This window comes from Uloborus diversus, chromosome 1 (genome assembly GCF_026930045.1).
Source record: "Uloborus diversus isolate 005 chromosome 1, Udiv.v.3.1, whole genome shotgun sequence".
NCBI lineage: Eukaryota > Metazoa > Arthropoda > Arachnida > Araneae > Uloboridae > Uloborus > Uloborus diversus.
The window spans coordinates 15,863,439-15,890,892 of NC_072731.1; the positions used below are offsets into that span (position 1 = coordinate 15,863,439).

General features: G+C 35.6%; 1 protein-coding gene across 1 annotated transcript in view; it reads left to right on the forward strand.

The window, feature by feature from the left end:
- The window catches only part of LOC129228198 (cytochrome c1, heme protein, mitochondrial-like), a 62,196-nt gene that overhangs the window by 7,532 nt on the left and 27,210 nt on the right, over nucleotides 1–27,454 (forward strand). Inside the window, exons 2-4 of the mRNA XM_054862869.1 lie at nucleotides 223–267; nucleotides 11,655–11,803; nucleotides 14,784–14,910. Of these exons, the coding sequence (XP_054718844.1) occupies nucleotides 223–267; nucleotides 11,655–11,803; nucleotides 14,784–14,910 (321 nt within the window). The remainder of the gene's footprint in view (nucleotides 1–222; nucleotides 268–11,654; nucleotides 11,804–14,783; nucleotides 14,911–27,454) is intronic.

A 27,454-nucleotide genomic window follows, 5' to 3' on the forward strand; every position in this document is an offset into this window, starting at 1 on the left:
TTATCATTGTCTTGTCATAAATGAATGGAATAAAAATGCACATTCTAAAAAAAATCATTACTGTTCTGAAATCGTAAGGAAGGAAAAAGGGAAAAAGAACTTTTTCCCCTCACACATGTTTCTAATAAGCTGAGATAATTTTCTTTTTTTTTTAAATAAAAAAAAGTATAATATATATTGTCTATTTATTATTTCAGGTTAATTATTTTATTTGTTTTTCAGCTTAAGTTTTCAAGCTTTCCAAGATTTGCAAATAGTTCAAAAAAGGTAATTTCTTTTCTATTTTCCTTTTGGTATTTCATGACAAAAAAAGTGTTATGTAGTCTTATTTACTTTTTAGCTTAATCTTCACTTCTGTAAACTAGGTAATTTGACACCAAATATATGAAATAATCCAGACAGCACATAGTACTATCTGTACATATGTGCTGCTCTGTTTTTTTTTCCTCTCAAGTTTAAGCTTTGGCTATGTATGACGTGTACAGAGTTCATACTACGTGGGCAATGATGGCCGCATAGACCCTGTGTATCTATTTTTCATTATACACAAAAGATAATCATATTGTGTAGCAAGGGCAATAAAATTGTCTTGCGTATTGTAAGGGAGATATGATGCTTTGTATCTGCGCTTCTCATTAAATTGTCTTTTCCTTCCTGCAAAACTTAGCGAAACTGTCTGCTTCTTTTGACAACATAGCTTAATAAATTAAGATTAAGTACAAACCTCAAGGACATTACATCAGGGTTGTAATATTTTTTTTTTTTTTTTTTTTAACCATGGTTTTTTTTTTTTTTTTTCCTCAAAAATGCCTTTTGTTTTTCAAAAATTTCATTATTTCCCCCCAAATGTTCTCATAAATTCTACATATTACTATTGCAAAGAGTAAAATATAATTAATGCATAGTAACTAGTAAAGCTTTTTTGATAATTTACAGATTTAATAAATTTAGAAACTTATATTTTTTAAGGTAATGCAAGTTTGATAAAAATAATTTTATTTTTTTTTTAATCTATGCAGTTTTTCTATTAGGTACATAAATATACAAGGCAGACCAACTATGTTTTTCAAACATTACATGGACAAAAAATCAAAGTTGCTCTTTTATAATTTTTAAATTATCATTATTTTTCAGTCTTTTGCATTTCAAAATAGTTCAAAGGGATTATTGAGATTTAGATTAAGATTTATTGAGATAGATTATGTACCATTGAAGCGATGCATAGTGTAAAAATATCTAAAGATTAGAATATATAACACTTAGAGTAGGCTTAAAATTGAGCTCATACCTGCACTTTTTGCATCCCCGATCGACGATGCAGTCAGAGCAAGAAAGGAAAATGTATAAAATTATGAAAACAGAAAGCATTCACATGTAACTCTGTGCTCTTATAAAATATATATATACATTTGGCTCTCTGTTTAACGATGCTCTATTTAACGACTTTCTCTATTTAACAACGGCTTTTCACGGTCCCAGATGGTCCACTGTAGTGTAAAAGCATTCTGTTTAAGGACGCTTTCTACTTAAGGACGTTTTTTTTGTGTTTCTTTGAAAGTTGCTAAACAGAGAGCCAACTGTATATATTTAATGTCAAATTTTCACCTTTCAAAGAGCTTATTTGTTCTCAATAAAATAAACGAAGTCTCGTGTATGAATGGTGGAGGAATCAATAAACATTAATTTTTATGAGTCTTCATTATTAAAATATGTTAAAAAGAGTATTTTCATTTAAGTTTGTACTGGGGCTTTTAATTAAAATGATTTTTTTTCCCTTTGATAAAAAAATTGTATTCATAAATACATTAAACCAGGAGAAATAATGTCTACAACGGAAAACATTAAGATTTTCTTGGAACCTACTTGTTCTGTTTCTATAATTGTTGTCACTGATATATTAAGTAAATAAATTACATGATTTATAACTTAAGAAAAAAAATCTTTAAACAAAATATGCGTTGATCTTTAGATTTGATTTTTAAAGTGGTATAATGTACATCAGACTTATGATTCATTTGTAGATACTGCAAATTTACGCATAACCATCTCCTATTGTATTTTTTATAATATTTAAAGATTTTCAAACAATATTCTCTCATAGAAATCTTTAAGTATTAGAAAGCGAAGTTACAAGAAATTGGGTACAAATATATGAATATTAAAACATTCCTTAGCAATTAATTCATAAAATCTTCATGATTTTCCTAAAATAAAATTGTTTTTCTTACAAAAAGTAAAAAAACCTAGTTGAAACCAAAAAAAAAAAAAAAAAAAACTTTTTTTTCTTTTCTTTTTCAAAAAAAAGAAACATCTATACCAACCCTGCATCACATATGTTACCTTATGTTATTGTTCCAACTAAAAGCAGATTTGTCTCAACAGTAGTTAGAATGTGATATTTCTATTTCATTGATTATTTTGAAATGTTTGAGTTATTAATCATACTATACATTCAATCTTTTGAGTTTTTTTTCCAAATTATTCCTTGACAATCTATGGGATCGCATTCCGACTTATGGGACATTGCAAATTTTTTAGTGCAGTAACCCATTTTTATTTCACCGATAAACTATTGAAATTGTCCAAAAAAAAATTTATGCAATTAAAAAAGGCAATTGGTAAGATAATATTGTTTTGGTGCTTTTATACAAAAATTTGTCTGCATAAAAGCAAACTACAGTATTGTAGATGCGCATATCAGTTGCTTGAATATTAGTTCAATCATTAGTTTTAAGGACCTCAGATATATCACGTTTTCGGATATATCACGCTATTGTATCCTTCGATAAGCGCAATATAATGAGGAGCTACTGTATTTTCGCACACCTTAGCCAAAATAATATTTACCTTTTTGTATTTAAAAAGAAAACATTTAAATATATATATATACAGTCGACTCTCGATATCTCGAAGTACGAGGGACCAAGAAAAAGATTCGACATAGCCGAAGTTCGAGATACCGAAAACTAACTATTATTTCCCTTTTGAAACAATTGTAAAATTAAACAAAACCACACATAAATGCTCAGATAGGAGAGAAAACTTGTATTAGTTTCCCCCCCCCCCCAAAAAAAAAAAATACAAAAGTGTGTAAAACTTGAAGAACATAAGCAAAAATAATATTACTAATAAAAAAATGTATTTCTTACTTCACATTTAATAAATATTGCTTTATACTTGCTTGTTTTTTTGAATTAATATTTCTGCTATGTATGAAATCATTAATTTTACTCATGGCATTGAATATATCCTGTGGAACATTTTCCCGACTTTCAATAGAACGATGAATAATCGATAGTGCATTACTAACATCTGCATTTGTTGGCAAATCATTATGTTCAGAAATTTCAATTTTCTCTTCATTGTCCGTACCATCTTCTTTAGCTGTTACTTCTGCAATAATATCTTCATCGCAAAGTTCACCGCATGTAATGAGCTCGGAGTCAATATTTACGAAGTCAGAAAGTTCCAATGATTGTTCTTGAAACACAACTCTGAACTCGTTGTCCAAACATTCGTTAACCTCATCAACAATATTGGGAGCACTTGAAGGAAAGAATCCGCATTTCTGAAAACAATGAGCAATTGTGTCTTGGGAAACATCATTTTGCCAGGCACTAAAAACCATTCGAAGAGCATCTAATACCGATATGGAACTTGTATGCTCTTTATTATTTTCAATATCGTTGATGAGCTTTCTAATTACTCGTTTCCTATAATGCACTTTTAAATTACGAATTACTCCCTGATCAGCTGGCTGAAGTTTTGCCGTTGTATTTGGTGGGAAGAATTCAAGCTTAATTGACTTTAAATTTTTTAACTTTGGATGTGCTGGACAATTGTCCACAAACAGCAAAACTTCTCGAGATTTTTTATGAAAACTCAAATCAAGTTTTCTCACGTATTCTTCAAACAGCTCGCTGGTCATCCAGGATTTCTTATTGCTTTTGTAATTTACCGGCAAAGATTTGACGTTTTTAAAGCAACGTGGGTTTTTCGATTTACCAATAACTAAGAGGGGTAATTTTTCTGATCCATCAGCATTGGCACCAACAAGAACAGTTAAGCGATCTTTGCTCGTTTTTCCTCCAGCGCAGGACTCTCCTTTGAACATTAAAGTTTTTTGGGGAACACATTTGTAGAATAATCCGGTTTCATCAATATTAAAGACGTCTGATGCTTTGTAACCAAACAGTAGGGTGGGAAGTCTTATTCTCCATTCTTCACAAAGACTTTCCGGGACGTCTTTAGCTTCTCCATGTAAATTCCGAAAAACTATGTTATGACGAGCCTTAAACCTCTCGAGCCATCCACTGCTTGCTACAAAGTCCATGTGTCCAAGGAGTTTGCCAAAATCAAGTGCTTTTTCACGAAGGAGAATTCCACTCACAGGGATTTCAGTCCGCTTATGCTCATAATTCTTAAACCATTTTTAGAGTGCCGTTTCAATGTCGGTGTATGTGCACTCCTTGATTTTTTTACGATTAAGATTTGCAGAACCGCCCTTTGTTTCGTAATGTTCTAATATTTTTTCTTTGTTCGACATTATTGTCGATAATGTATTCGGCGGTATGCCATATTTCAGGGCCAAGTCCTTTTTCTTAACGGTAGGATTATTCTCTACATCTTTAATTAAATCGACCTTTTCTTCAATAGTTAAAATTTTTAGCTTTCTCTTACTCATTTTTCAAAACGCTGAGCATGCAATCATTTACTAAATGCTATGAGTGCTAAAAAGCTGAGATCAGCGAAGCTTCAAAGGAGCAGTTCCAAGTTCAATTGGTGGGTCACTAACTGGTTTAGCCCTCACCCAGGGGGTATTACACGTGCTCTCTTTCTTGCTAATCCCTTATCAACGTCTGGTCTATCTCCCTTTTGTACCTGTTCTAACAGAGCCACTGAAAAGAACTTATCGAAGCGTGAACAAGCAACGCATGAACGAGTGCATTTTAGCTCTTTCTCTCGTCAAAAGAGGTGGCGACCTGTCAATTACGCCCCCGTCTTCAAAGCCCTAACAAAAGGGAGCAGGTGGTGAAAATAGCAAAATTTTCTCCGTCATTTTACGGTCAAGTTGGTTTCGCTACTGATAATCAGGACAATAAATGTTAAGAGATGTCTGTCTCAAACTTCGAGATAAGCGGAGTGAACTTCGAGTTAACGAAAAAAAACCCCATTAAGAACATTAGCAGAAGTTAGGGACCATCCAAAAACTTCGATATAAGCGGAAATTCAAGTTCAGCGAAGTCGAGATATCGAGAGTCGACTGTATATATATTGTAACGGATTCGGTGCGACTTCCACTTTCTTGAAATGAAGACACAGTTCTTGATAAAAACACAGGAAATTTATTTACACTATGTACAGGAAAGATCTTCAACAACTGCTAAATTATTCATCAGCAATTAAGCAATTATCACACAACACCGTAAACTCAACGTTTACACACGTATTTACTTCCAAATACGAAAACAACACAGCGAAATGCCTCGCTATAAACAGGGCAAAAATCTTCTCAGTTCGAAATATCAATCGAAACTGTTTATCCATCGCTAACGCTTATATAGACACCGAAAAGAAATTTCTCAAATATTCCACACGCTTCTTTCGGCTTCCCGAAATGCGTAGACCGTTATCAAAAGAAAAGAAAATAGGGGTCGTATACTTTAGCCGAATGAAAAAGGGGTTGTATATTCATTACGGGAAACTATTTACAGGTTACGTTACTACAATAATTACTATTTACAGGATTTGTAACATTGCCCCCTTCCTAAGGACTGCACGTCCCGGGCAGTACAATCCCCAGAAAGGGTGCAAAACTTCTATCACAAGTTTACAAATATACACATTAATTAATAACTAACAGATACAGAAAACAATAATAACAAGAAATATTACTAAACATTAAAAGCAAAAATTATCTACAACTTTTATGTTATCAACCATGATTGTTTACGTAATACTCATGAACTATGGCCATAGTATGGGGCTAACCGATCATAATGTACAACCCTAGGTTTTGCATTAGGTGATTTTTGGATCCTCACTACGACGTCATTTAGTCGGTTAAGGACTTTGTAGGGTCCATCCCAATGCGACTGCAATTTGGGTGACAGACCTTTCCGTCGGATGGGATTCCATAACCAAACCTTGTCGCCTTCGTTGAATTCATGTCCAGTAGACCTTGTGTCGTATCGGGTCTTCATCTTCTCCGCCGCGATGTTGATTCGCTCTCGTGCGAAGTTATGAACGTCTTCCAACCGGGCCTGGAGATCCTGGATGTACTCCTCAGGCAATGAAGGCGCATCCGGAGGACGACCGAAGACGAGATCACAAGGTAGCCGAAGCTCTCGTCCGAAGAGCATCTGAGATGGGGCAAATCCGGTAGTCTCGTGGACAGCACTGCGGTAGGCCAGCAGGAACAAAGGTAGCTTCTTGTCCCAATCCTGTTGATTTCTGGATACCATAAGTGAGAGATTGTTCAGGATTGTGCGGTTAAATCTCTCCACCATGCCGTCCGATTGTGGGTGTAGTAGTGTTGTCCTAGTTTTCTCAATTCCGAGAATTTGACATAGGCCCTTAAACACAGCAGAGATGAAATTCCTCCCTTGATCGGAATGAATCTGCAAAGGTGTTCCATATCTCGAGATCCAATGTTGGACTAGAGTCTCTGCTACGGTGGTAGCCTCTTGATCTGGAATGGGATATGCTTCCGGCCATTTGGTGAAGTAGTCGATGGAAACAAGAATGTATTTGTTCAAATCAGCAGTTCTTGGTATCGGACCCAGGATGTCGATCCCAATTCGTTCGAAAGGAGCTCCAACGTTGTACAGATGTAGCTTCCCTCTGCTTCTCTTCTTCGGTCCTTTACGAGCAGCACAGGCGTCACAAGAATGGCACCACTTCTCCACGTCATCCTTCGCCTTGCTCCAGAAGAAGCGCTCCCGAACTTTATTGAGGGTTTTCAAGACACCAAAATGTCCTCCAGTCGCACTACTATGTATTTCTTTCAGAACATCTGAAATCCTTGATCGGGGAAGTAGTAACTGCCACCTAGATGTTTTGCCGTCGTCAGATTCCCATTTTCGGTGTAGCACGCCGTTCCGTAAATGGAGCGAGTTCCATAAAGCCCAGTATCTTTTTGTTGCAGGACTGAAGATGGAAACGTCCTGCCAGCTAGGTCGCCGACTGTCACTTTCCATGAACTCTAAAATTGGTTTTATGTCGGGGTCTTCAAGTTGATCTTTTCGAACTTGGTCATCACTCCATGGATCAGGTTCTGATGATGTTGGAGTCACTGTCACCTGATAGGCGGTAGGGCTAGTCGTTCCATACTGTTTCTCGATTCGGGAACAATAGTGGCAGTTCTCAGGACAGGGTCTCCTTGATAAAGCGTCTGCATTACCGTGAGACAACCCTTTTCGGTGCTTGATCTCCATGTCATATTCCTGGAGCCACTGTATCCACCTGGCTATCTGGCCTTCCGGATTTTTGAAGTTCAAAAGCCAAGTTAACGAGGCATGATCTGTCCGAAGCAGAAATTTTCGGCCGTAGAGGTAATGATGGAAGTATTCTACAGCTTTCACTATGGCCAGTAACTCCTTTCTGGTGACGCAGTAGTTTCGCTCCGACTTTGATAAGCATTTGCTCCAGTAAGCGATGACATGTTCATTTCCGTCAATTTCTTGGGATAAAACAGCTCCGATGCCCTCGTTGCTCGCATCAGTGTCCAGGATGAAGGATTTTTCAGGCTGAGGATAGGCGTTGATGTCAAAGCCTCCTTCAGTCGTAGAAATGCATCTTCGCATTCTTTGGACCATTCAAACTTTTGCTTGCTCTCCGTCAGCTTATGCAAAGGTCGTGCAATGTTGGAAAAACCCTTTACAAACTTCCTGTAGTACGTGCAGAGCCCCAGGAAACTTCGCAGCTGATGGATATTTTCGGGACGACTCCAACCCTTGACCGCAGATACCTTCTCTGGATCGGTTTGTACACCCTCAGAAGAGATGATGTGACCAAGGTAGTTCACTTCCCGGCGGAACAAATTACATTTGGACGGGCTTAACTTCAGATTGGCTTCCTTAAGCTTTTGCAGCACCTTCCTAAGATTTGCCAGATGTTCTTCGAAACTGCGTCCCACGATGATGATATCGTCTAAGTAGACCAGACAGGATTCGTAGGAAAGTCCTCTTAACACTGTCTCCATAAGACGCTCGAAAGTAGCTGGTGCATTGCAGAGGCCGAAGGGCATCACTTTAAACTGCCATAAGCCTTGTCCAGTTGTAAACGCTGTCTTTTCTCGGTCATCAGGGTGTATCTCAACCTGCCAGTAGCCGCTCTTCAAGTCCAGGGTCGAAAACCACTTGTGTCCGGAAAGAGTGTCCAAGGTGTCGTCTATCCGTGGAAGAGGGTAACTGTCTTTCTTGGTGATTTCATTCAGCCGTCGGTAATCTACACAAAATCTGGTGGAGCCATCTTTCTTTCGGACCAAGACGATGGGAGAGGCCCAAGGACTGGATGATGGTTCGATTACATCATTCTCCTTCATCTCTTTCAGGAGGGTCTCAACCTCTTCCTTCTTGGCGAACGGTAGTCGTGGATGCTGTTTAATAGGGGGTGTTCTCCAGTGTAGATCCTATGCTGCGTTAAATTCGTACGGCCAACATCCTCCGATGTAGATGAAAACAGATGCTTGAAGTCATCCACCAATTGTTCCGCAGCAGTTCTTTGATCTTTCGATAACGGCGCACTCCCAATTAACTTCGATGTCAAGGACTCGGAAGACACAGTCTCGAGGGAATTGATTCTTCTAATGATGCAGTTTACTGGAGTACAAGTTGCCAACATTTCACCTTTTCGGATATTCCTTGGCCTTTCACTCACGTTGGCGACTCTCACAGGAATTACATCCTTAGAAAGGTCCACAAGCGTAGATGCTACCAGCACTCCTTTTAGGCTATTGCTTAGGCTAGGGTATTCAATGAGTCCAAATCGAAAACTATTGCTTTCTTCAAGGGAGCCAGGTATTAATGATTCTGGCCTTGAGGGAATCGATAAATCTGTTTGGGCTATTATTTGATGAGCGGATTTTACATCACTTTCTGCAGGGAAAACGGCTATGTCTTCTCTCATCGAGTGCAGCTCATTAGTCTTCAAGTCGAGAGTAAAGTCATATTTCTTCAAAAAGTCCAATCCGAGAATGAAGGGGTCCGTGATATTAGCGACGAATGCCGTATGATGGTAGGTGGCATTCCCAAACACTATTTCCAGGTCCACTTTACCGTCAATCTCGATCTTGCCACCTGTCACAGTCTGAAGACTTACGCGTGGCGATGTCCACAGCAGTTTCAATCCAAATTCACGAGCCACATCTGTCCTAATGATTGTCACATTGGCTCCAGTGTCGACAATCAGTCTGCAGGGGTTCCCATTTACATGTGCGTAAATGAAAAGTCCATCACTGCCACTACTAGAAGAGGAAATCTGCAGAGCTCTAGTGGTGGTGATTTCCTTTTCTCGCGTAGCTTGGCGAGCCGGACAACTCCTTCGCAGGTGTCCTTCACTACCGCATTTCCAGCACTTCTGCTCTTGTTTCTTTTGGGCTGTTATGCTGCTCAGATGTCTTGTCAAGTCACCGAGTTGTCTCTCAAGTTCAGCGAGATGGGACGACCTGGAATCAGACTCATCAGCTTCCTGAGTCCGGATTAGATGGCGATCCACACGGGTTACTTCTTGGGCGGCCTCGTATCTCATCGCATACACAACAGCAGAATTTAGGTCTTTGACATCCGCCATCCGTAGAGCTTTCTGGATTTCCGGATCTCGAACCCCGTCGATGTAGTAGTTGAGTGCCAGGTTGTCTCGAACATCAGCAGGGCAGTCGTAAAAAGCAAGATGAGACAGTCTCTCGATGTCCGCCGCAAGCTCTTGCAGGGTTTCCCCGGTTTTCTGGAAACGGGACTTCAACTGGAGTCGGCTGAAATCTTTCTGGCACTTCTCACCGAAGCGAAGCTCCAACGCAGATGTGAGGGCGGCGAAATCCAGGCGCTGGCGGTCCGAAAGGGTCTGGAGAATGTCCGCTGCGTCACCTCTCAGGGATGCTGCAAGATGGCAGGCCTTGGTAGCAGAGTCCCATCCGTTCGCTTCCGCCACTATCCTGAATTGAGTTTTGTAAACCTGCCACGAAGTTTTCCCATCAAATGTGGCAAGTTTAATGGACGGTCGAGCAACCGATGTGGGAGCGCCAAACTGTACAGAGCTGCTTTCCGCGGTCGCCAATCTCCTTTCCATGTTTTTAATTTTCTCATCCACATGATTTTCAACTGTTGCGATACGGTTTTCTACTGTTTCAAGTTTTTCATCAAAAGCATCAACTCGATGCTCTATCTCATTAAATTTATTTTCCATCACAGTCTTTACCGAAGTAAGGTCGTTTTTAATTTCCTCTTGGTTAGAAGCTAAATCATTTTTCAGTACCATTAAATCACTTTTCAATTGTTCTTGATTAGCCGCAATGTCATTTTTTAATTGTTCTTGATTTGCAGTAAAACTTGCAGTCAAATCACTTTTTAATTGTTCTTGATTAGCCGCCATATCATTTTTTAATTGTTCTTGATTAGCCGCCAAACTTTCAGCCAAGTCGCTTTTCGCAGCATTAATTGCTTCCAGGAGTTGTTTCAATTGGTCATCCATTGCGCGAGTAATCACCATAAAAACAAAGTCTATAAATTCAAACAGTCTTTATGAAGAAATGTCCAAAGTCACACTTACTCCAAGAAAGTCCAGAAGAAGCCCCACGTTGGGCGCCAAATTGTAACGGATTCGGTGCGACTTCCACTTTCTTGAAATGAAGACACAGTTCTTGATAAAAACACAGGAAATTTATTTACACTATGTACAGGAAAGATCTTCAACAACTGCTAAATTATTCATCAGCAATTAAGCAATTATCACACAACACCGTAAACTCAACGTTTACACACGTATTTACTTCCAAATACGAAAACAACACAGCGAAATGCCTCGCTATAAACAGAGCAAAAATCTTCTCAGTTCGAAATATCAATCGAAACTGTTTATCCATCGCTAACGCTTATATAGACACCGAAAAGAAATTTCTCAAATATTCCACACGCTTCTTTCGGCTTCCCGAAATGCGTAGACCGTTATCAAAAGAAAAGAAAATAGGGGTCGTATACTTTAGCCGAATGAAAAAGGGGTTGTATATTCATTACGGGAAACTATTTACAGGTTACGTTACTACAATAATTACTATTTACAGGATTTGTAACAATATATTTATTTATTTATTTATTTTATCTATTTTTTTTTATTGTTATTTTTTTACTTTTCCATGTTGCTAAATTTATTTTAAATACAAAGCGAAAATACAATTGTCAAATTTTTTGAGGCATATTTCCAATTTTCTTCCAGTAACAAGTTTGAAATATGCTTGAAGAAACATTAAAAATATCTCTGTGCTGGAGGGTTATTATCCCTCTAAAGAATCATGTTTAATAGAATTAGCTCATAAAATTTACCAGAGGTTAAACTAGCTATGTAGCTGTAGCATTGATTTTTGTTGATTTCCCCCCCCCCCCCCCCTTCCTAAATAATTTGGATTTCAATTGAAAACAAATCATGTTCTTGCTTATCAGGTACTTTCTATTACTGGAGTGGGCATTGCAGGAGCAGCAGGCTTGTTATATGCGTTCAATGACACACTGAAGGCAGGTGATTTGGTTGTTCACCCGGCAAAACATCCTTGGAGTCATAATGGGCCGATCAGTGCGTTAGATCACGCAAGGTAAGATGATCTGAACCATTCATTTTTGAACAAAGTTCTACTGCTGTTCCAAATAGACCAGACATTCCTTCAAAATAAACTATTTATTGAACACTATTAGGTAACCTAACGAACAAACATCTAAGATAGTTATACAATTTGATTGTTAAAAAATAAATTATTTGTTTGAATATTCTTAAAATACTAATGGTAATAATAATTTAGAACTATAGTGTTATGGGGTATAGGAATTTCATTTGAGACTTGATTTTCTTTTATTTTGTTAAAAATAAGAGAAAAAGAGCTGTGTTCTTGTATTAAACATTGCATCAATGTATTGTTTCTGATGTTAGAACTTTTTGGCATCAGAATGATTAGAACTTTTTTGAAAATTTGAACCATGGTTCTTATATATATCAAAGGTGCCAATCTGATTGTAGAGGTCTAATTTTTCACAACTTTCCCATTTTTTAATTATGGTACCTTCAATGGTATCTTTCAATGACATAAGTCCCGGACAGCTAAGAAACCAGGGCTTGAAAAATCTTTAAAATTTCATATGCCCTACTGGGCATGTTTGTTTAAAACATACATGCCCAAATAAAATTTTTACGTTCTCAGTTTTCTTTATTGTATATAACACTAATCAGACAGAAAGTTAATTTAACAGCTTTATATCTGAATCAAGAATTATTTGCAGGGATGAGATTTTTCCGGCTTTTGCCAGAATTCCCGCTTTTTCTGTAGGCTTTTAAAACCTTTCCTCCTTTTCCTTTTTTTTTTTTTTTTTTTTGACAAAAAAAAAAAAAAAAAAACTTTTAACAAACATGCTTTTGTTGCTCCAAAATATGAGTTTTATTATTATTTTTTTTTTATGATTGTCAGCTTGTTTCTTTTGTTTTGTTTGTTGCAATTTGGTCCTTCATTAAATCCCTTTAATACTTCAAAAATACTGTTAGTTTATTTTACATTAGAAAGAAAATTTATGCTAAATTTGTTTCCTCTTGACGTGTGTGTAGTCCTATCTCTTCCTATTTTTTCCTACTTTTTATATTTTTGATTCTTTATTTCCTACTCCCCCCCCCTCCCCCCCAAAAAATCCACTTCGGGGTCTGCAAGAGTTCCCAAGACAACCACCTTGGGTGAACGGGAATTATGCACAAACTCAACAGGGGAGAAGACAATTTACTGCTTCGGAAGCACAAACTTGAGAATGGGAGGTCAATCGAGGAAAATCTTTATTTTTCAAAGTCTTTTCAGCTACACTCGGAACGTAGTCGCCATCTTTGGTCATTCACAAGATAGAAGTGGACAGGATGCGCAAATGTTTAAGTTTCCAAAAGCAAAGCAGAATTGGATGCTTTCTTTTACTACAATTTAATGAAAATGACGCAAAATGTGCCGCAATTTGTTTTTCTTTTTAATTATTTAAAATAATTTTTTTTTTTGATATATGAAATACTTTGTACAGTAGACCCTCGTTTTACTCAGGGGTTACGTTTCACGGAAATGCTGCGTAAATCAAACTGCGTAAACTGTGGCCTAATGCTAGTGTTAAAATTGGAATTTGGTTCCTAGATAACAAAATACTTCATTCTAGTGATGACTAATTGTATAATAAGTTTAATGTGTTCTTATATCGACTTTTATGCATAACATGCATAAAGAAAACATAAATTAATTTAGTGTTCTGTTTATAGAGGAACTGGCTGTGATAGTCTTTTGGCAGTTATTAAAATTTTTTCTCTGAAATTCTTTGCAGAGCATTAACGCATCCATGATCACTTGCATCATTTCCATGATAGAATCTTCCTTAACTAACAAATCAAAAAGATCAATTTGTCTAGGAAAGGCCCAAAATTTTCAATGTCAGCATTTTTATTTGTGGGTGTCCTCGTTGGTGTGGCCTCCTTTGACACTCCTAAAAGCTCTTCTTCCAGTGAGCTCTGAACTGTATGAGTTTAATAACTTTACTTCTATAGAGAGCTCTGGAACCAATGGCATAAAATGTCTCCAGTGGCCCAAACTCGGTTATTAGCACGTTAATATGCAGTTGGTTATGCATAATCTGCAATCTTTAGGAGTTTGGATTTTGAAAGAAGGGAAAATTTTATCTGTTTGCATTGCTGCATCCGCGCAAAACCGAAACTCATTCGCGTAAAATAAACCCGCATAAAACGAGGGTCTACTGTATTGCCAACCAAAAGCGTGCTAAAAGATTGCTGCACGATTACAACAAAAAGCGTAACATTTTGTACGACAGTAGTATTGAAGAAACAAGGAAATAAGTTGAAGACTTTGTTTTCAGTAGTAAATAAATTAAAACAATTTTTAACAAAACGTAAAATAATAATAATAAATAATATTTTTGAGAGGAAAAAAAAAGTTTAAAAATTCCAAGATTTTTTTTTTAATCGAAGGGGAAAAGTTTTAGTTCTTCCACATTGCTACTATTGTTTTGCAAATTGTTGATTTGCAAATATTGTTATTTAAACTTAGTTTAGAATGAAGCAAGTAACCTGGAATTTTCTAAAAAAAATGACCTGGAAAAGTCGGGGAATTTTTTTAACCACAAGTGTATGAATCCGGTTCATTTTATATAACATTGGTTATTATGTCTTGTTTTTGGATATATTGCGCTTGTATATATATATTGGGGGGGGGGGGGGGACTGTACTTAGAGAAATTTAAAAAAAAAATAGAGGAACAAAATCCATACTTATATAATTGGCATGAGAAAGTTATTTACTCACATTGTGAAGCTATTCTAATTATATAATATAATGAGGGGAAGGGTTTAGCAATTTAGAACTACATTTTTAAAAGGCAAGGGGAGTAATGGTGACTCAGCTTGAATTTGCCATTTGCTCAATTGAATAAATTACTTAATTTTCTGATATTTTTGTGCCTGCTTCTTGATGCTTAAAAGTTTTTTTTTCAACTATGTATGTTTATTTGCTTTTCATGGTTATGTTTCCATATTCCTATTTCTTTATGATAGTATACGAAGAGGATATGAAGTATATAAACAAGTATGTTCTGCGTGTCACAGTATGCAGTATGTCCGTTATCGTGAGTTAGTTAATGTGTCTCATTCTGAAGATGAAGCAAAGGCTGAAGCAGAAGAGGTAACTAAAAAAAATGTTGTTATAAAGACATTTTCCTTTCTAACAAGCATCCTTAAGGCAGGACACCAGTTTAGATGGGTCCAAAAATCCATTTTTTTTAAATTTTATTTTAATGTCATAAAATGTTAGTAAAACTATTCAAGAATATGTTGCCAAAATTTTAATTCCAAAATTCCAATGCTATGAGCACTTAAAAAACTGAAGAATCCAAATTTTTCATGTTTTTTTTCTATCGTATTTTTTTCTTGTAACTACTTTTTTTCAACTGGTGTGCATTTCAACTGGTAGCACAAAACGTTATGGGCCTATCGTTCTGAAATTTTGTGAGTATATTCTTTATTCAATTACACTCTATATAAACCTGATTCTGGGATGATATTATTTAAAATATTTTTTAATACGAAAAATGAACAAAAATGGTAGAAAACTAAATTTTGTGATCAAACACCTCAAAAGCACAAAATGTTTTATTGCTTCCTTTTACAAAAAAGGAAGTACTGTATTCTCAAAAAAAAATTTCACTCAAAAATTGGCCTTAATTTCCATTTTGCTCACCCCCGAATGAATGTTGAGTTTTTTTTTTTTCCGACTAGACCACATGTGCATATATACCTAAGAACGTATAGAGGCCCAAAGTATAAATTGCTAATTTCATTGCAAACTCAAGTGGTGTTAGATTTGGCAAACACTTGGTGATATGTCGCCAAACTTTTGGTCGCCGAATTTAATCGCCAACCTGGCGACGAATTTGGACTTTTTTTTAAAATCTGGTTTCAATTTGGCCGCTATTGGTGATATTTAGTGAGTTAAAATTCCCAATATTGAAAAAACTAATCTGTATAAAACTTTTTTTTTTTGCTTCGGTTCACAACCGACTTGGTGAAAATATTTAAAGCATTTCTTTGATCACTCAAAATTTAAGGCACCATTATCATTAAATTAATTTAAAAGGAAGTCATGTAATGTATACATCAGCTCGTTTTTAAAAAAAAAAACAGAATTAGGTTCCTATTCTGAGGAAACATGTTGCTAACAAAATTGCAATGATTACAGAGACAGAGATGGACTGGCCAGGTTCAGCTAGTCGAGGATCCCCGGCTGGGCCAACCGCCCAGTGGGCCACTTGAAGCAATTTTTTTATTGAACTTAATGTATTTAAATTCACATCTAACATTTTCTAAAGTGCTATAAAAAAATAATTTTAAAATGTAATTTTTTAACTCTATGTGAAAAGAGCGTTTGGAAACATATTTTTTTTCCCATCCTAAGCAAGGACCAAAGTAAATAGCCAAAGTCCACACGTGCGAATGCTCTCCTCTCTTATAAACATTCTCTCTAGTTTTAGAGCCCTGGGGTCCATGGCTCCTACTTTGAGCGGGGCCAGAGAAATTGGGGTCGGACGCAGCCTGAAAAAGGGCCTGAGACGAGAAAAGAGCATTAAAAACTTATATTTCCACGTCTATTAACAAAAATTGAAGAGTCCTGCACCATCAGACAAAGCAGTCCAGGCCCTGCTAAAAATATGCGGGCCATGCTTTGCTGTATTTATTTATGAGCAGGGGTCACCTGTTGGCCCAGTTCCGATTCTGAAGGGGACCCGAGATTTTAATGAGGGGTGAAATATATATAGGGATGTAGGGGTAAAAAAACTATGGAGGGGGGAGCGTAAAAATCATTTGTAACATTCCTATGAAATGGGCGGATCTAGAGGGGGCCATGGCCCCTCCCAAAGCCCCTTGTGGTTCTACTAATTTTTTTAAGAAGAAAAAAAAAGGAAAGAGAATATTATTAGAAAATAACAAAATTCAGCACATTTGTTTTACTTTGGATGAATTTCAGGTTTGAATTGGGAGATAAATTATATCCCTCTCCTTAAAACAGAACTATCATTTCTCAAATTTTGCTTCATCGTTAACATTATTTCTTGATGCCAACTTAAAACACTTGAACGATCTAAAAATGCAGATGTCCTCAGAATACACCTATTGCTTGAAAGACCAAATAGAGACTAAATTTGAGTTTTTATGGATTTAAATTTCGAAACTTTTCTTGGAGAGAGCACCATTTCCCCATGCTCCTCCACAGATGCCACAAAAAATTACCAAAAATTGCATTTTAGGGCTTCAGTTTGTAAAATTTTTCAACGGAGATTAGCTTACCCATCCTTAATCCCTCAATATGCCTAAAAGCAACCTGAATGGCCTCTTTAGGGACTTCAATTACAAAAGATTTCCGATAGGACCCCCCCCCCTTGTTAATATAGTGATAATAGCTTTAAAATGAGGTTTTTAGGAGAAAAAGAGCTCACGTAGTTCCATCCTCTTCTCTAATATGTCCAAAAATAGCTTAAAATTTGGTTTTTAGATCCTCAATGGCAAGATATTTCCAGGAAGGGGAGATTCCTAGCACTCTCACTTTAATGTTAGCAAACAGTGCCTGAAAGTGCATTTTTAGACTTGATAGAGAGAGAGTTTCTCGGACCTTGGTTGGAATTGGACAACAGGGGACTTCCGAAAGAAGTGAAAACTTGAAACTACAAAACAAATATGGTGTGTTTGTGTGGATGGAAGTGAGGTGCATGTTTAACTTTCACTTAAAATTAATTATAGTTTAAAAACTTAAAATTTTATGATTTGTAAATTCAAAATATCAGCTACAGGCTAGTTTGTACGTTTATCAGCCATCCGAGCAACCATGCATCAATTATATACATTTTAGTATGGTCTATTTCAGTTTGTTTATCAAATAAATATTGATGCAAATATAGGAAATATTTGAAAATAAATTTTTAGTTTGTGTTATTCATCTTTCGATGCATAAAAATAATAAACAATACACGTACTGAACTTTTCACATAATCAATTTACTATATTACCCCTCTTTAGCCAACATGCCGAAAACAGAAGACATTCCGTGAGATTGACCAGCATGCTGGAAAACTTGAATTTTGAGGCATGCCAGATAATTGGGGGTTCATTTCAAAATAATAATAATAATTTGATTTAAAGTAAATGATTCCAGGTTTTTTTTTTCCAAGAATATTATGATTTTTTTTACGACCTGATTACTGTATATATTCACCTATTAGTCGATCTCGCGTATAAGTCAAACCCTCCCCCCTACTTTTAGGAGGAAATCTTGAAAAAATAGAAAACCTGCGTATAAGTCAAGACCCTACTTTCAGGAAAAATCAGGAACGTTTTCCCACAAATTTTGAATATAAACGTTGTAAAAAGGAGGAAAATGAAATGCAAGGAACGTATTTATGTTAAAAAATGTCTGATTAATTATTCTTTTGCACAAAAAGGGTTTGCTTATGCAAACCCTTCAAAAATCGCAATCTCGATTTTTGTAAAGGGTTTGATTTTGCTGTTACGATTTTTGTTACTTATTGCTTTTATTTTGAATAAATATCAATAAATTCCTGTATGTCGGGAAAATTTGCGAATACGGCAATTCCCGCACTATTCGTGTTGGCGGCCGTTTACTTTAATTATTTAGTCCTTATTTCAGTCACAACATGTAAAATTATGAGCAAATTATGCAGTTTGCATAAGTATTTACTTCTATAGCATTTGTTTAAAAGGGTTGAGTAAAACCGGGAAAATGTTCACACTTTTGAGTGGTTTTTTTTCCAAAGAATTGTTTGTGAAATTTTTTTTTAAGTTCTGCCCTGCGTATTAGTTGCAACCCTAACTTTTAACTTCATTTTTTGTATTAAATTTCTCGACTTATACACGAGTATATACAGTATTCTAAAACTAATACCATAGGTTTATGGTAGCTAAAATAGGAAAAAAAACTTTGATTCAAATCTATTTTAATATCTTGTAAAGACTGCATCAATTGTAGTTTTAGTATATCTTGTTTTGTGATAAGATTGCAATCATTGGACATCATTAAATTAAATTCTCTATTTAAAAAATCAATTAATGGTAGATTTTTATCATCTGCAAAGTTGATGTTGAAATCCTTTAGCGACAACCCTATGATTGGACCGCTTTGCTTGGGCAACCCTATACTATCTGTTTCGTAATATTTTTACCTACATTTTTTTAACTTATGTGCAAATTCGAAGAGGGTAAATTACTCATTTTTTGGCACAACCCTGATTAGGGACCGGGAAAGGTAGGCAACCTTTATTTAACCTTTTCTTTACAGCTTTTACTCTTCATTTATGATCACAATTTTCGGAACTTCAATGAGGGTAAATTACTCATTTTTTATGCACCTTTCAACCCCTGGCAATCCTGATTAGTTCATGTGAAAGAGGTAGAAATTCCTACTTTCACGTTTTATTTACTACTTTTACTCTTCATTTATGGTAATAATTTTAGGAAACTTGATGAGGGTAGGTCAAGCCTAGTGGGATCTTAGTCTAAAAAACATTGCTTGGCTAAATCCTGTCGCTTTCCTGAAGCTAAATCCCTAGTAGGAAACTTACCACAAAATGTATTGTGCACTTTATTGGATTGTGCAAAAGTGGACAGAGGAGAAATTCGTTAAGAACTAATTCAATTTTCTACTTATAATTTTGACTACAATAAGCCATTAAAAGAATCTACAGAGTGTCTTAAAAGTGGTAAAAAATCACTTACATTCAAAACTCGGACAAGATCTTGAGGACTACATGCTGATTCATGTTGAGTGATCCTTTAATTACGACTATGATAAAGTGATTGACAGTACAACTTCCAGTTCAGCAGAACTATCTTGGTTGCTCAATGCTTGAATGCTATTAATTTCTTTTTCTTTATTTCAATGCCTAAATTTACAATTCAACCTTTTTGAGCCGTTCCACGAAATAAACACAATTTTGTTGCACTTGTCAAAGCTTATCTATTTTATCAAAAGGAGTAATTTTAAAATGTAATGAACAATTTTTTTCCTTCAGAAATCACACATACCTTTGCAATTCCTTAAACACCAAAGTTTTGTTCATTACCCTTTTAAATTATTATTTTTAATGAATAATAGCTGTCATGCTCTTGACAAAATGTTCGTTTTTCTGTGGAATTGTCTTATTGTATCATATATATAATTTAAATACAAATTAAAAACTGAAAAGTATTTTTTGTGCCAAGTATTGTTTTTTCTTTCCTTTTTTTCAATTTTAAGTTCTTATTGTTTCATATGTCTCTAACCTATCATAAATATTTAAGCTTCGAAGTATGGTGAGAATAGGGCCAATGTAGGTTTGCTTAAATAGAAGCAGTATAAAAAAAATTTTATTCACAATGGTGGGTCAAAATGATTTTGCCAACTGGGCCAAAGGTAGCCAGTCCTCCACTGATTACAGATAAAAATTGTGACATCGGGAATGCACACCAGCAACAAGCTCTGATAGGGACCATCCATGGAGCTTCTAACTCTTCTATTTCTGACAGAAATGACTTGTAAAAATTATGAAGTGTACTTCAAAATATGTATAAAATATCCTTCAAATCACAAATTCTGATTATTTCTTCCCTGTTGAAAAAGTTCATGAAACACACAAATTTCTGCCTCCTAAACTGGTTTCTCCCCTTAAGTACCCTTTTTTTTAAATACGTAGTCTTTGAGATAAATAAGATAAATAAATACCTTTGTGCTGAACAGTAAAGTAAGACAAAACAACGTTAGAAGAAGCACAAATTTAGCATGTTACACTACTGACAAAATTTAGCACCTACACTACCGTGCTACACCCCTAAGTCGTACCTGCTCTTTTTATCAAAATTGAGTCATGATTTGACTCAAATGATTCTTTACAACATATTTTTCCTATATATACAATGTTTTGTGTTCATTTGTTTCATTTATTTTTTAAAAGTTTTATGCAAAGGTGGAATCGGAATTAAATAAATAGACTAGTAAGACTTGAAAAAGCACTTTCTCGTTTTGAGCTTGGCTGCAGATACGACTTTTGTGCTTAACACCGCAGTACAGTAGTCTTGTTACTTGTAGCGTGCAGTGCTCGAAATTAGTGGTCGTTAGTCGTATTTTGCAACTGTAAATTTCATTTTGACGACCGCGATTTGAAACGTAGTCGTCACTGTGACGCCTAGCTTTCCCCCTACTAAGCTTTCACTTTCGGAAGATTTGTCTCCAAAAACATCTGCGTACGTTGAGATTGCGGAAAATTTCCTGGAAGTATCGCTTTCAGTCGGATAAGCTTGAACAATTCCCCCCCCCCCACACACACACACACACCTTCGCCCGCGAACTGTAGCAGCCAGTGTCATTGCAAGCACACCCCTCCATTCCTCCTCTTTCTGGAGTAATATTTTCTCCCCTTTGTTCCCTTAGTGTTGTTTACCCCCGATCGCCCCACCCCTCCAAAACCGGACTCATCTCAGGGTTGTTTCAGCAGATAGTCTGACCTTTTTCATGTTTCAAGTTCGACCCCCCGTCGTAACACGAACGCACGACGAGCACGAGGCTTCCTTTTTTTTTGGCACAGGATTTCGCTCATCTTTTTTTCTTTCTTTTTTTTTAATCATCGCTACCATCATTTTTTATTTGTTGAAAATATGAGTAAACGTAACTTAAAGTCATATTTTACGCCACTAAATACTAGTGGAAATAAACGGCCAAGGATTGCCAATGAAGTCGAAATAGAAAAAAATAATGACGAAGTGGATGCGACTTCTAAATGTACACGGAAAAGTGTCAACGCTGCAACTTTCATCAAGTGGCAAAAGCAGTTTCCGTGGTTGGAAAGAAAGGGTGAAGACCTGATGGTATGTAAAGTCTAAAGATTTGAAAAAAAAAAAGATACTGGATTCATCGATGGTTGTCCTACTGCAAGATTCGAAACAATAAGTAGTTTTCTTGTTGATTAGTGCAGGCGGTTCATTCGCTCTTTTTATTTTTATTATTATTTTTAAAGATATTTATTAAATTGCGCTTAATTGTTTTTCAAAACACATCATAAATGCAATTTCCAATACTGAACACGTTCTTCTCGGAATAATAGTTCCAGTGTTTGATATTGCAATCCTTTTGCATCTTGCCGATATTATAATACTTTTAAAATATAGAAGTTATTTTTACATATGCTACGATTAGGTTAGCTTTTTTTCTTTTTTATTTTAATTTATAACATATTATTTTTTCAATACATGCGGACAATGAACACGTGCTTTGCCGGAAGTTTATTTTCGCTTTTGACCTTTCAATCCTTTTGAATCTTGTAAATATATTAATATTATTTGGCAATTGGACACATGCCACTTCAGATTAACTTGTTTTCTGCTTTTGTTTTTCTTTTTTATGATTAAATTTATTTTCGAAATCATTCCAACACTAAACTTTTACTTTGTGGAAAATTGCGTATCGTGTTCGAGATTGCAATCCTTTTGCATCTTGTCAATGTTTTAATACTTTTAAAATCTAGAAGTTATTTTTACATGTGCTACCTTTAGGTTAGCTTATTTTCTTTTTTATTTTAATTTATAATATATTATTTTTTTCAAAACATGCGGACAATGAGCACGTGCTTTGTGAGAAATTTATTCTCGTTTTGGACCTTTCAATCCTTATGCATCTTGTAAGTAAATATATTAATATTTTGACAATAGGGAAGTTTTCGATTTTTCAATTTTATTTTCATATGATAGAGTAACATGTATGAACAACATAGGTGAAAAAAATTTTGCGATACGATAAGTGATTTTTTTAAAATTAATTTTTAAATTTCAAGCCCTTGTGAAGTCAAATGGCATAGGAAGCGACGTCATGTGCTCTTCCGATAGGAGAGACACGCTAGCGAACCGGTTCCCATGTCATAGGAGAACCGAAGAACATGCATTTCTGGAACATTAAACCTCTCATCCTCTCGTAAATATTTGAATATCATCATTGATATTACTTGAGGAAGATTATTTAGATTGTGCTTTAACGAATTCGACCTCCATAGTGTGTTCAAAAGGATTATTGAATTTCTAAAAAATAAAAATATCAGCTCGCTCAAAATGTCCCTAGCAAAAACAAGGGATCTTTGGCGGAAGGCTGCCCATTCGCGCCCTGTGACGTAGGCTCTGATAACTTACGATGTTTAAACGAAAAGCCGAAGGGCTAAATTTCGTAAGTCAGTCAACAATGTTACATGCTTATACAAGCAGAGATAATATCACACAGTGGAAGGTGCAGAATCAAATGTTAATGTGAAGAAATGAACATTGGAAACTTGTTAAAATCTTACCAAAAATTTATTGGTCCATAGTAACTAAAATAAATATAACTAACAAAAATAAGTTCTTAAGAATAAAACCCGGCCATAAGTGGAGGTGGAGTTCGCAACTCCCCAACACCTATCGGACCTAACTCACAAGAGGCTGACGAACACGAAAGAAGAGAGAGAGAACGATTGGAATCGTTCACTATTTATACTTGCCTCATTTGCATATGATTGGACATCAAAGGATGCCAACCTAAAACTGAAACTTTACACGTGCCGAAAGAGTTGAGAAGTTAATCTAATTTGAATAAAGTTAATTTTATATTACATTACATCAGGAATGAGAACGCGGATAAATATCGTTTACCGATGTCTATTATATCCCCCCTTCTCATTCAGTAATGTTATTAAACTTCAAATTTTTTATACAATTTTAATAGATTCAAAAATAACCCAAAAAAAAAATCCACAAAGGGCCAGGCTTAATCTTTTACAAAAATTTAACAATTCAACAATAAACAAATATGGATATATATCCATCATAATACATCATCCATCAGCAGATGCAGCTCAATGCATCACCGCTCATTTGATTGAAGCCCTTTCTCAAAAAAGTCCTTCTTGCCTATTGATGATCCACAGTCCAAGGAAATAGTAAGTCCAAGATTAACATTTCCTCTGCAAACTATCTTGTCAAACTGTAATTGACAAAAATACTCGAAACAGTATCTTTAAAATAGATGGGCACAATGATTTTACAAAATTTTTTTTTTTTTTTTCACAATGACAAAATTATTTAAAACGCTTAGTTTCCAAAAATAAACTCTTGTCATTGAATCAAATTTCTCCATCTCAAAGATTAAACCAACGAGAAATTTGAAAAAGAATTTCAGTTGTTACAAATAATATTTATACTAAACAATTTCATACCATTAAAAATTAACAAAATATTTGTTCACAAAAACGATTCAGTTCAAAACGGGTCTGCGGCTTCGTAAAAATATCGGCCCTATTGGATTTACTACCTACATGTTTTACGGTAAAAATGTCCCGTTGAATCAAATCACGAACAAAAAATAATTTTACATCAATATGTTTTGTACGGTGATTTTCAATCGGAGATTTAACAAAGTCAATGGCCGATTGATTATCAACGTACATTACAGATCTAATTTTACTTTTTCTAACAATTCCCCAGCGTAAACATTCGTTTAATACACGGTCAAACCACATAAGCTCTTTAGACACTTCACAAAGGGCCACAAACTCACTTTCCAAGATAACACAAAACACCGAAAGGTTTGACGTGCCTAGCACTTGGCTTACGTCCACCATATAACTCAAAAGGTGTTTTAGTTTGTCCTGAGTGACAAATCCTATTCCAAGTATAATTGAAATAAAGCATAGCATCCGGCCAAAATCTTTTACTTAGCCCGCTTTCTTCCAATAATACTGTTGCAGCATTAGCGGCTGAGCGATTGTACACTTCGGCCAAACCGTTCATCTCTGGACTGGGGTTAACTCAGTAAAATATTGGTTAACTCATGTTTTATACCGTTATCCAAACAATAATTGTCAAAAACTTTATTTACGAATTCTCCCCCGTTGTCAGTTCTAACAGCTTTTACTTTAAGATTTAAAAATCTTTCAGCACGCCTTATGTGCCTTATGAAAATTTCTGGTACTTTGCTCTTTTCACTAATTGGATACAAAGCAGATTTACGTGAAAAATCATCAATGATTGATAAATAAAAACGTTCCCCCTTATTTCCCTTAATATTACATGGACCCCACACATCAGCATGAAGTAATTCAAGGGGACATTTAGACCGTATTTTACCTATTGGTTTAAATGAAACACGTTTAAATTTACCAATTTTACAATTTTCACAATCTATTTTTACATTTTTGAATTTAGGCAGGCCATGGACACACTCAAATTCACCGCTCTTTCTGATACTATCGGTGTTAATATGTGCCAGCCTTCTATGCCACAATTCTAATTTTTCTACATTAGAGCATTCAATTTTCGAAATGATCATTACTTTTATTTGGTTTTATACTTTCTTGATACGATTTATTATACAAAATTTGAGGTTTTACGAAATAAATGCCATTTCTTAAAATTGCTCTAAATATAAATCCATTTCGACCAGATATCGTCACGGAGCCATTTCCCCCTTCAAACTTAGCACCCCCCTTATCGAATTTAGTACCCGATAACAAATTTTGACGTAGATTAGGAGAGTACATTACATCTTTTAAAACAATGATAGTATCATCAAACTTTAATTTCACAGTTCCCATCCCCAAAATGGGGAAAGTTTCATTTCTAACGGCTACAGCCATTTCTTTGTTTCGCAATGGTTTAAAGTCCTCAAACGCACTACGAATGTTGACGAAATGATGGGTGGAACCAGTGTCGAAAATAAATTCATTTGGGTCTTCTGATACTTCATTTAGATGTACTTCGGAAATGAAAAAGTTCTGGTACTTACATGCTTCCTTTTCCACTGATGGGGAACTGCACCTCGCAGTTTTCTTGTTCGTCTTCCTCTTATTCCGGATTGGTGATCTTGACTTTCTGTTACGTTGTTCGAGGTCCTTGTCAACTCTATGTTGACACACATTTCTTTTATGGCCGGGTTTATTACAGTTAAAACAAATTAGTTTCCCTTTTACTCCTTTCTTGTCAAAATTACCCGGTTTCTTTACAAAGTTAGCTCTGCCGATAATTTTATCGTCCTCATCTTTTAGTCGAATTCGCGATTCCTCGGCAATAAGTTCGCTGACTACTTTATTAAATGTGAATTCCTGTGCAGTAGTTCTAAGAATAACTTGACAAATATTGTCGAATTCTGAGGGCAAATGACGCAAAATTTGAAAAATCAAATAATTTTCAGAGAAATTCGCGTCTATAGCCTTAATTCTTTCGAAAATTTGCCGAGTACGGGCAGCGAAAAGATTTATCGACTCTCCCTCTTTTATACGACATTGGGATAACTCTGAAAACAATGTCATGTGCTGACAACGATTGTCAGGAAAGAAGTGATCTTTCAAAGCCTTCCAGGCATCAGCCGCGTTGACCTGATTTTCGATTATCTTTTTGAAATTTTTCTCCAAATTTAAATAAATTATGGATAGAGCCACATCCTGTCGATTTTGAAAATTACGAATCTCTTGCTCAGTAGCCTTTTTTTCATCATTAGAAAAAGGTTCCTTTTCAATGCCATCTACAATCTTCCATAAACCTCGTTCCATTAGGACAAATTTAATATCCGATGACCAACTCACATAATTGTCAGACCTTAATTTTTCGATTGGAACACTCTGGGATGCCATGATTGATAAGAACATGAAAAACGCCAAAAATAAAAAAACCTAATTTCAAAAAAAACCAACAAAATCTCAAAATATCCCCGAAAAAAAAAACCTAAATAGTGCAACTGTTACAGCTTCCCCCCTGGAACAAGTCCAGGTCTTCCGCTGAATTTAGCAGCCACTATTCTGCCTAACACCAAACCAACTATATCCCCCCATAAAATGCAAACGAAACATCTGAGAAAAAAATTTACACTACACATGGCTTAAAGATTCGATACAAATTTCCAAAAAGTAAAAGAAAAGCTTCTATTTTCACCGTTTTCATTCAACGCCGATGCGGGGAAAACAATTTGAAAAGATTTCCAAACACTTGTCATCTACCGATTCAGCAAAAAGACAAGTCAGTTACAACATTCCATTTCATCACAAAAACACGAAGTCTAATACTCTACTCTGCTGACAATTCGAAAACATCTTAATACATCATGATACTGAACACGTAATTGTTATGATACAATTGGGTAGGGCTGGGCCCATAACCCTTATGATAACTTACGATGTTTAAACGAAAAGCCGAAGGGCTAAATTTCGTAAGTCAGTCAACAATGTTACATGCTTGTACAAGCAGAGATAATATCACACAGTGGAAGGTGCAGAATCAAATGTTAATGTGAAGAAATGAACATTGGAAACTTGTTAAAATCTTACCAAAAATTTATTGGTCCATAGTAACTAAAATAAATATAACTAACAAAAATAAGTTCTTAAGAATAAAACCCGGCCATAAGTGGAGGTGGAGTTCGCAACTCCCCAACACCTATCGGATCTAACTCACAAGAGGCTGACGAACACGAAAGAAGAGAGAGAGAACGATTGGAATCGTTCACTATTTATACTTGCCTCATTTGCATATGATTGGGCATCAAAGGATGCCAACCTAAAACTGAAACTTTACACGTGCCGAAAGAGTTGAGAAGTTAATCTAATTTGAATAAAGTTAATTTTATATTACATTACATTAGGAATGAGAACGCGGATAAATATCGTTTACCGATGTCT